At 37.6% G+C, this 11,471-nt stretch overlaps 1 protein-coding gene across 1 annotated transcript; it reads right to left on the bottom strand.

The window, feature by feature from the left end:
* Positions 1-1,165: 1,165 nt before the first annotated feature.
* On the bottom strand, positions 1,166-2,152 carry LOC131317083 (probable leucine-rich repeat receptor-like protein kinase At1g35710). Its single transcript, XM_058346663.1, has one exon. The coding sequence runs from the start codon at positions 2,150-2,152 to the stop codon at positions 1,166-1,168; it is 987 nt and encodes a 328-aa protein (XP_058202646.1).
* Positions 2,153-11,471: the final 9,319 nt, after the last annotated feature.

The raw sequence follows: 11,471 nt of genomic DNA, 5'->3' as shown, positions 1-11,471 counted from the left end.
CGAAAACTCGGTTGAATCGCACGGCATAGGCTATCAACCGGAAGATTTTGCTAAGAAACCATTAAAGACAAGAAATTAAGTACGGAGAACAAGCGAGCTCTTTTATCCTTTTGGCAAACACGAGGCGAGACATAGCTCACGGAACCATATGTGCTAGCATATGATCACCGGAGGTTAACATCGACAAGTTTTGTTATATAAAAAGCGAACCACGCTCATTTTCCATACCGAACCTCGAGTATTTAGTTGAGAAAGGTAAGATTAACATAAGTCACATGACGTTAATCGCTCCGTAGCCGAGCCTAATCAACTACTCATGCATATTAAGAAGACTAGAAAGCATGGAAGGAATGATAAACATGATTAACCGATAAAAACGGAAATAAACTTGATTTTATAAAAGATCCAAAGCATACGAACAACTTTAAAACACGACAAATTAACGTAACGTAAATACCTTAATTGTTCTTGAGGAATTACAACTTGAAGGGTTAAGAAATCATTAATGGAGAAAAACTAAAGGTAGTAATGTTCTAGCTCTCTTTTGGAGGGAGAGAGTGATGACTATTTATACAAGAATGCACTTTCTCTCTCCCAAAAATATCAGAAAATATCCAAAAAGTGGAAACATGCCACAAATGGAAAGTTAAAATCTGACTAAAAGCATGTCGGTGAGACACCCGTATCGATACTCTAATACCGTATCGATACGCTGAGAGCCTGTTTTAATTCCAAAATTTCCCGTAAAGGAACCATATCGATACTCTGTCTCCGTATCGATACCGTGCTGTTTTGACCAGAAATCCAGAATTTCACAAAGAGGAACCGTATCGATACGCTGGAAGCCGTATCGATACGCTGAGAGCTGCATTTCCGTCTGTTCTAATGAAGTATCGATACGCGGAGAACCGTATCGATACAGTGATATTTGCTGGCAGAATCAAGCCCCTCGTGTCCCGACTCAACACCCGATGGCCCTTGACTCTTCCCGACCCTCCGTTTGTTCATTCCATAGGCCGATGGCTACGCTCATAAGGCATCGCCACTTAGTTCCTCTCAAAAATTGTTCAATACATCAAAACATGGCCCTTTAATGCGTATTGCCTGAAACGCTCAACAGAAAACCTTACGCGCAATATCACGTAAAACAGTAAATAAACATAAGTTAAATGACGTAAAACGGGACTAGGTGCGCCAAGTATCTACACAATTGGGTGCTTATTAGAGATCTTAGCTTTCCTAGTTCTTGAGGGATAGATCCAGAGAGAGAGTTCTTGTAAAGGTACAACATTGTGAGGTTTGTCAAGTTCCCTATTGAAGCGGGGATTGATCCCTTGAGGTTATTCGTGTACAATGCAAGGGCAATGAGAGATCTTAGCAATCCTACTTCTTGAGGGATAGATCCATTGAGAGAGTTCTCGTTAAGGATCAATGTTGTGAGGTTTGTCAAGTTCCCTATTAAAGCGGGGATTGATCCCGTGAGATTGTTCCTTGACAATTCAAGGTTAGCGAGAGATCTTAGCAATCCTACTTCTTGTGGGATAGATCCTTTGAGAGAGTTCTCATAAAGGATCAATGTTGTGAGGTTTCTCAAGTTCCCTATTGAAGCGGGGATTGATCCCGTGAGGTTATTCGTGTACAATGCAAGGGTAGTGAGAGATCTTAGCATCCCAATATCTTTCGGAATTGTTCCTGAAAGATGATTGATGGACGCATTAAGAGATGCGAGTCTGGAAAGGCTACCAATCTGAGAGAGAATGCTCCCATATATTAAGTTGTCGGACAGATCGAGTTTCACTAGATGTGGTAATGAAGGGAAGTCAAGACCGGAAAGCGTACCTTTCAAACCAATACTGTCAAGGGTTAAATTGGTTACTTTATTGGCGTCGTTGCAGCCAATTCCGACCCAAGTGCAATGACTAGTTTCATTCCATGATGAAAGGAGAGATTGGCTTTGATTGTCAAGGCTAGCTTTCCACTTCAAGAGAGCGACTGCTTCGCTTTGTTTTGCAATTGTATTAGTTGCGGGAGAAGCACGAGCAACGGCGGAATCAGATGAAGAGACAAATGGAATTAGGATGATAATAAAGACAAAGATGATTATGGAGTGAACTGCTTGGAAATTGGGTGCTCTTTTAGGTTGGGATGCCATGGTTGGTTTCTTACGACAATTAATTGAGCTAGGAGTGGCAGTTGTTGCATAGAAGGATCGATGAAAGCTTTAATTAAATGTACGTCCTTTGTATGGGGGGGACTATTTATAGGAACATGTACTAATTAATATCTACGACTTACGTACGCTTCCATTTTGTGGGAAAATGTGGCTCCATAGCAACCCCCGTACGTAACGATCGAAATTTCTTCTTCATGACTCATTAGTCAAGTCGTCTAGCTCTCTTTTTTCCTTTTCTTTTCTTCTAATTAATTTCCTGCTCATCCATTCGCCCCACACAAAAATCACAAGTCAAGTTTGCCGATCCCATAAACACGTCAGATAAAGTTTCAAAAATCATGCAAGATACTATATATGCCAATAAACATGGAATCAACTTACCATGCGTGAAGGGGTAGATTAGACGTTGGGCGCCCGGGTCACTTTTTTTTTTCCTAACTCAAGGAAGTACTGATAGTCTTAATATCTACAACACATATTTTCGATTTGTGGAAATTCTGCAGTTGTCTGAGCCCGAACGAGGATGACTGATGAGAATAATTAGTAGAAGTGGTCGAAATTGATCGCTATCAAGGGGCATGTGCAGCCAATTAACATGGAATATTATATCAAACTACTACACGGCATTTGAGAAGAACTGGGAACTTTCAGCCAATTATGATCACCATAAATGTTCTAAGCCCCCACAGACTTGACTACATATGGTATCTATTTTGGTCACCCCTCCTCTTCCCTTGGAGGCCTCTGGGAGGCAAGAAGAGAGGCCCAAGATTATTCAAATGCTTTTAACAGCTATTAGGTAGCCTGTTGCAATTCACAACAACAATGTGTAGCGCCATCCATAATCTATAAAAAAAAAAATTTGAGGTATTATTAACTTTTTTCGATACGAACCAATAATCTATATTAACTTTTTAAATTTATTTTGTCAATATGAACCAATAATCTATAAAAAAAAATTGAGGCATTATTAACTTTTGCAAAAAAATCGTGCAGATAAAAAAAGGTGATGTTATATTATTAAGATAAAAAGAAAGTGATCCTACGACAGCTCCCTCCATCCCATATTGCTCGCCCTTTTTGGGAACCGTCCATTTTGCACACAAAAATAACATATTTATGAGTTTTTTTTAAAAAAAAATTGCATCAATTTTTTCTTGAGATCTTTAAATTGCAGCAAAAATTTTGAAAGAAAATTCGTGCTAATACATTACTTTTTCTAAAATACACGGTTTCAAAAAATTGTGAGCAATTTAGGACAAATGGAGTATTAGCTTTTACATGTCTGACTTGCTTCTCAAATATTTAACTTTCTCCTTGTATTGGAAACAACGCCACTTCATTGAGGGCAAATGGTCTAGCGAAAACCCAAAACTTCTGTCAAATAAATTTTCTCCATTTATATATCTCTCTCCACTCATTAGTCTAAAAAATCTCACTCAAAACCTAAACCAAACCGGATTTTAGAACTATAATTATTTTATGTCCCCACCACTGTCCGGTAATTTCCCGCGGTTGTTTCAGATCAATCATGGACAAAAATGCCCTTTTGAGATGCCCCAAATTGCACGCAAATTGGACTTAATTGTGTCATGTTATATGTAATTGGTTGTCTATTATATGGACTTTTATTGCATGGAAAATGAAAGGTCTTCAAGTCTTCGGCTGTTACTGTGAAAGAGGAGTGATCATCTTCAAAAAGGAAATTCATTAAGGTGTTATGCATTCAAGTGTGAGCTAGATCATTTGCATCACTAAAGTGAGTGGCTGGCTCCCCACCTAATTGGACAGTCTGATCTTAATCGAGTATGCATAGTTGTAGCGTCCATGCTTCCCGAGACTCCAATTAATATTGGCTAATAACAAGGGTTAAGAATATGCTTATTTTTTGATGCTTATCAATACAGTTAAATTTGTTCCCCGGCCCGTTGTTTTCTTGAAGCTTTGGGCCCTTTTGCCATTCCATGACACTCTCCACTGGCTAATTAATTGTCATGGGACGACTTGAATTAGTCTTTTTAAGGCTACCCCCTCCTGTACGCACCAGTCAAAAATGACATAGGGAGCAGAGAGGACTAGTTTGCTTCCAAATAGACAATTCGATCGACTGGCAAAGAATCAAAAAAGATTATTCTTGTTGAATTTACAACTAATTAAGATCAACAACAATAATTGTTACAGTTGTTTCGATCTCAAGTGCATTAAAAATTTAGGTAATGCATATTTTCAATAATTTATTTTTTTTTAACAAATTCTCATACAAAATTCCCAGAAATAAACTGTCTGTCTCTGTTCGACATCTCATTTTGTGTTTTGGGGAACCATATAAAATCATTTGAATGCTGTTAACCCATTCTTGAAAATAGACTTGAATAATATCACAAAGCAGATCAAGGCTTTAACCACAGCTTTTAAACTAGTCAATATTTTTTATTTTTTTTAATTGTGAAGCTCCATAGGCCGAGCTTCCTTTTGGTTGGCACGTTCATGACCAAATAACACCTTTCCATGTATCCCCATTTTATCGAGTTGTAATTTTATTTTTCTTTTGATTAGAAGCGTTTATTTAGGATGTGGAAAGGAATCGTTATATTGTATTTTTATTTTGAGTGCGGCAGTTAGTCAAGGGAAAGGATGTGTTCTTGACATGTTGAAGGGAGGATTTCGCTCAAGCGAATAATTGGATTGCTCGAGTAACTTTAAAAATGGGTTCAATATTTTATTCAGACACGGCAACACTAGATAATTTTCTAATTACATCAAGGTGTTGCCGCTGTATTGAATTGGTGTGACCGACCTAGGTTTTCTTTTTCTTTTTAAGGAGGCCACCAACGCAATTGAGAGAAGGCGATTAGGTCAAAATAAGGGCGGTGCGGCCGTGAGTTTTCTTGGTGCTTGAGAGAGTATATCAAAACAAGTCTGGAGAGTTTCAATTGGGGATCTCGAAGAACTATAAAGATTGATAGAATCTCCATGCAACAGAGTCATCTTCGAGAGGCTTTTGCAACACAACAAAATCGTCTTTTTTGAGTGAAGTCTTTTCGTGGAGTTCGAAAGGCGATTGTTTGGAAGGCTTGAGGATTCAAGATACGGTGATCATGCAAAGGTACGATGAACGTGGATTCGACAAATAGTTCTTAGGACTCGTGGAGAGGATACACAGTCAATTAGTAAGAATATTTGTAATCGTACATTTGTTTTAGTGCATGATTCCTTCCCGTGGTTTTTACCCGATTTTGGGGTTTTCCACGTAAGTTTGGTGTCTCGTTTTTTGGTTGATTTTTGCTGTGGGATTGAAGTCATCTAGTAAGGCGAAGTTAATACTCCTAGCATCACTTTAGAGATTTCAAATTGATTGATAAAGGAAACAAAACTCACACAGAATGATACGTTGCTGAAAATTTTCGTGGTATGGAGCAGTAAAATTTATAGGAACACGATTCATCACATATGCAAATCGCGAGCTTGAGATAAATATAATGCGTACAATGTAATTTCCATCACACATTAGGTCTTCCAAACTTTCTAATCTGTTCTCAATAACAACTTATCGTGCATGGACTGGTAGACTTGACGTTGGGCTCTGCCCGGGTCACTTTGTTTTCTCCCCACTCAAGGAAGTACTACAGTCGTCTGGACCATCAGAAGATGACTGATGAGAATAATTTGCAGAACTCGCCAAAATTGATCGATATCAACGGGCATGTGCAGCCAATTAAGATGGAATATATCATCAAATTACTACACAGCAATTGGGAAGAATTGGGAGCTTTATGTCAATTATCACCATCAATTTTCTGGGCCCCAATGGATTTGACTATGGTGGCTATTTTTTTTTTTATAACCGGATGTCTGGGATATCTTGCTCGCACCTCGACTAATTCCGAGGCCCTGAAGGTAACGACTAGGCATAACCCCCAATGGCCCAAGGACTATGGTGGCTATTGGTTGCCTTCTCTGCCCTTGGAGGACTCTGGGAGGCAAGAAGAGATTGGCAAAAATTATTCAAATGCTTTTAATAGCTATTATTACTAATAAAGCTACATCTACCTAGTAAATTTTCTCTACAATTATTACTCTTATTTCTCTATCTATTTCTCCATTCTTATTATTTCAAAAACCTCCCTCAAACCAAATCAGGTTCTACTCGTTTACAAACTAGCCGAATTCAAACTCGAGTTTTAGACTCATTTGGTACGTAAACGAGTCGAGTTCGAACGTCACAAATCCCGGATCGGCTCGAACATTAAATTTTCATCGTATGGAGAAGTGAGTATTTATAGGAACATGGTTAAATATTCATCACATCTGTAATTAAATCCAAGGCTTAATTTTGAGATAAATTGAATACATGCGTACAATGAAATGAAATTTCCATCACACATTAAGGCTTCCAAAAAAGTTCTAATCAGTTCTCAATATCTACTTGTCGTGCGTGGTGCATGGGGTAGACTTGTCACTTTTCTAGTAGGATGGTAGATGCAGCAGACAATGACCACAAGGGAGGAACAATTGTTACCATTGGGCTACAAGCCCGTGGAAAACAGACCGAAACCACTCCACAAATTCCATAACTTCAATTCTCTATTCTTATCGTTGTGTTTCTGCTAGTTTTTCTCTTATGAAAGAGTACGAACATGGTTGTGTTTGCTGGGCAGTTCCACCGAGTGGTGTGCGCGGACGAAGGTTTTAAATAACGGTTTTGGGGCACGTAATAGTAACGTTTGAGTTGTAACGGTATCAGGAGTATCGAAAGATACGTATTGGGAATCGGTTGTCATGATTGTGAATTTTTAAAAATCATTTTTGAGGAGAAAAAAAAATTTTAAGTGCCAAAATCACCCGTAATAGTTGAGTATCGGCCGTAATAGTGAATCGGAAATGGACCATTACGTAATGGGAACCGGCCGATACGCATGCGATTTTCTCTCCCACCGGTATATTGGGGTGTGAAGGCATCAAGAAGCCCAAAAACGTTATGCAATTTTAAATCCTTAGTGTAGAACTGTGTAAACCATTGTATCCTAAGAGACAAACGCTGGTTGTAACCTCAACCACCATTCTGTTTCGAGTGGTGCTAGTACCACACCTATTTTCACACCCAAACACACACCCACCACTCACATGAGTGGTGGGTCCCACACACACTACACACTCTAGTGTGTGATAGGGCCCACCACTCATGTGAGTGTAGGTGTGTGTTTAGGTGTGAAAATGGGTGTGGCACTAGAATTATTGTTCTGTTTAATGCTTTTGTCTTACTTTATGGTGTTTGGACTAAATGTTATTTTGTAATGGGCTATTTCATTTTGTTTTCTAATTGGGCTCTCTTAATCGGCTAGGCCCAAGTTGCTTGTGTAAGGAACCCCAAATGTTTAAAGTCATTTGGAATGAGAGAAGGGCAAGTAGTAGCCCCATTTTGCTGCCCTCTTTTCGTTTTCTTTTCTGCTGCTATCCAGAGAGCAGCCTCTCTCATCCCGTTTTCTGCCGTGAATAGGCAGCCCCCATTACACCCATTTTTCAACAATAGTTCTTAGGGAAAAGCCAACATACTAGAGGCAGCAAATCTATTTTAAGGCCACTGTGTGTAACACGGGCCTCGGATGGGATATTTTCGATTTTCCATTAACGATTCAATCTGTTATGTTGTTCCAAATTTTGAAGTTTCGTAGATGTATAGAACTTAGAGATGTATTCATCGAGAGTCTCAACCAAATCGAAATGCTTGGAGGGAACAAATAGCTAAAAGGCAGGACTATATCAAGATGTATTCATATTGACTTTCCTAATAATCTTAAAAGACAGGACTAAATCAAAATGCTTGGAGGGAACAAATAGCTAAAGAATATGAAAAACCCTAGATCGCTTGACCTTAAGTTAGTGGAGGAATTTAAGGAATTTTTGGATGGAATTCGTAAGCTGAGATATTAGTTTCTGGTCTTCGGAGGTTTTTTCTCATCCAACCTTTGGCTGGATGTTTTGTTTTTGTTTCATTTTTTTCTCGTTCTGTTGAGAAGCATTTTGCCTCACTTATTTTTCCATGATGTACCCTTTCGAGCTTGATAAAATTTTGTTTGCCGAGCGCAAAAAAAAAAAAAACCCTAGATCTCTTGGACCTTACAGAATACAAAATGAGTCTTGTGTCTACCATCGAAAAAGGATTATATTGTATAGCGCAGGATACAAAATCCAGCCTTAATAGTCGATGTGCAACTTGAGGACTTGGTCACTGCATGCCAATAAACTATATGTTTCACACATAGTGCATTTACACAAATTTTTTCTTACTTTTGATGACTCCGTACGCACACTTCATCTAATCCCTACAACTGATCAATCCCATCATCTACTATCAAGTTGACCCGTTAAAATAGAGATGACAATGTATCATTTAAGAACATATTTGAAGTGGATATAAGACTAAAGAGGACAGTGGAATAATATTCATCCAACTATGCCTTCATCAAATGTGTGAAGAGTAAACTCAATTTCATATATAAACTCACTTGTTTACTAGCTTGGAAGTCTCAACCAAATCCCTTTCTGTTACCTTTTATTATTCGACGTAAATGAGAAGAACAGTAACCAACAAAAATCCTAGGGAAACTATTGTTTTGGAACCCATGTCGCTCAATTACTAGATGACTAGTGACTAGTCTTTCAAATTACACAAAGATTGAATGAGATTTAAGTACAATTTTGATGCCCCCGACGGATCATCCCAACCATAGTTCGAAATCTCAGTATCTGGCGCCATAACAATATCGGTTGCGATGTCATGATTTCGGGGCATATAATTACTGGCGTAACGGAATTGGTAACCAAAGGCGTGAATTTTTAAAAATTTCGCACAACATAGGGAAAATTGCCATCTATGTTTTTTTCTTCCCTTCAAAATCAGATTTATTGGGATTTATAATGGTGTTTGGCTTCTTCTTCTTTTTTTGTATCTCCATCCCATATATTTCGTAATTTTGTGTTAACTTTGAGCAGTTTTGAAATTAATTTTGCATGAAGTAATTATGACGTACTACAAACCACGCAAATCTGTAAGAGCATCCGCAATGGAAATAATCAAAATCAATAACCAAATTGTGTCACGTCAGCATTTGATTATCCATTTAGTTCATAATCAAACTTAACAAACTTTACCTCCACATTGGTTATTTTTGCATCCCTATAAAAAAAACCCCCCAAAATACGCAATGCACCTATGTTCAATTGCAAACGAGTTTTAATCACGCATCCGACCACCAAATTATTTGTCTCGATAAGACGATTCTAATGTGGAGTGTTTTTTAGTTTTTTAGTTTTGAGTTAGGTTATTGGGTTTGGTTATTGGGTTTTGGTTATTGGTAAGAGTTGTTAAGTTTGGTTATGGAATGAATGAAATTTGATTATTTGCTAAAAGACTTGTAACTTTGCTTATTACAATGTGAGATGTTTTTTTAGCATGTTAAGTTTGTTTATCCATACCAATTTGCTTATTACAATATGAATGCTCTTAGTCCAAAGCGTCTCACATGACAACAGATTATCCATCTACTAAATTACTACTGGAAAAACACATGACATAAAATTCACCACCAGAATCTCTGAAACCATCAAAGCACTAAACATTGCTGTGTTTAGATTGTGTTTTGAAAAGTTTTTTGAAAAATAGTAGGGGTAATAAATGGAGAGAGATAGAGAGAAATAGTGAAAGTAGGGAGAATCTAGGAGGAATTTTTTGAAAAATTCTTTTTGAGAAGAGAAGAGAACAAGAATCTCTGAAACAATCAAATCAATCAATAAAGTTGATATTTTATATTGATTCTAAGGTCCAAAAAATGATATCTTTTACTCCTTTTCCTTCAATTATGCAAAGAAAACACATGCACTGCACATCAAAAATTTTGGCCAAATATAGACCACAACAGCCGTTATGTATCGGCCAATACCGTTACATATCACCAATGTGTGATTTTCATTCACAATGCAATATCGGCCATATCAAATATCAGTACCCACCGAACCGATACATTTCGGCTGATACCGATACATATCACTGATATTTCACACCATGATCCCAACATATTCTGGTTGAAGATGCTCGGATGCTACTAGTGCCATGCATAGTTGTCAAATCGAAATTGTCATTTTTCGAATCGTGAATCACTCTGATTCGGCCATAACTTCTATAATGCATAGAAACCTATGCTTATTGATTAGGGTAACAACAATATATACTACAAATGAAAGATTTAGGCCTAAATCAATAAAAACTTTCTTCTAAATGATGATTTGATAATAACGTGGAGTATTAGGTAAGTTGCTTCTATTGCAACTACCAAGAGATAATGATTCGTAAAGCCTACTTATGGTTCTTTTTGTAACCCTTAGAAGGTTTATAGGGTTGTTATATTCCATTTATCTTCCTCATTTTCGATTCTCTCGTAATAAATCTCCTTTTCTTGTTATCTATCCATATAACGTAGACAAAAGATGACATATAACAATACTAAAGACCTTAAAAAAATATTTGAACCATTTTCAAACAACAAAAGACGTAAAACAAGAGTAAAAAATGAATTTCAGAAGTTTTAAGTGAATCGAACGATTCACCGATTCGGATCAACGATTCACCAATTTGGATCACTGATTCACCGATTCGCTTACGATTCACAGCTATTTCCGATTCGGCAGCCTATTCGTATCGATTACCCACCGAATCGTATCGAATCGTACGATACAAATTGTGAATCATATGATTCTGACAACTATGGTGCCATGCTCAATCTCATCTACCGTTAAGCTAACCAAACCGCTGATAACTTAGCTTGACTGGGAGCTGAACAACTTGAAGATCAAGTTGTCATGGATCAAATTCCCCCTCAGCCAAAGAGTTAGTGATTGCTAACTGTTTGAGAGCCAGCAGATTAGAACCTAGGCCCTTTTGTTAGGTGTTTCTAGTTTATGCTACTGAAGTGGTGTTATGACTCTGTTCCTCTAGTTTACTTTATGGATTTCCGAATTACCCAAAAAAAAAAAAAAAAAAGAATCTTCCGAGTTCATACAGTGTGTACTTTTCAGATATAAAAGGTGATGAACCAGATACAGTTCAAGGGATAGAAACAAGAGGATCAAGCGATTCAGACAACTCAAAATTTGTATCTTCATTAGAAGCTTATTGATGAATAAAGTAGACGGCTACCAAATTTCAAGTAATTGCCAATTCAGCTCGAAAATAAGGTAAAGGAACAGAATATCATACCTTGAGAAAGGTTATGTGAGCTCAAAAGAAGAGTAAAAGAAAGTA

The sequence above is a fragment of the Rhododendron vialii genome, chromosome 2a, assembly GCF_030253575.1.
Source record: "Rhododendron vialii isolate Sample 1 chromosome 2a, ASM3025357v1".
Taxonomy (NCBI): Eukaryota; Viridiplantae; Streptophyta; class Magnoliopsida; order Ericales; family Ericaceae; genus Rhododendron; species Rhododendron vialii.
The sequence above is the reverse complement of the archived record's forward strand: the minus strand, read 5'-3'. Positions and strand labels throughout refer to the sequence as shown.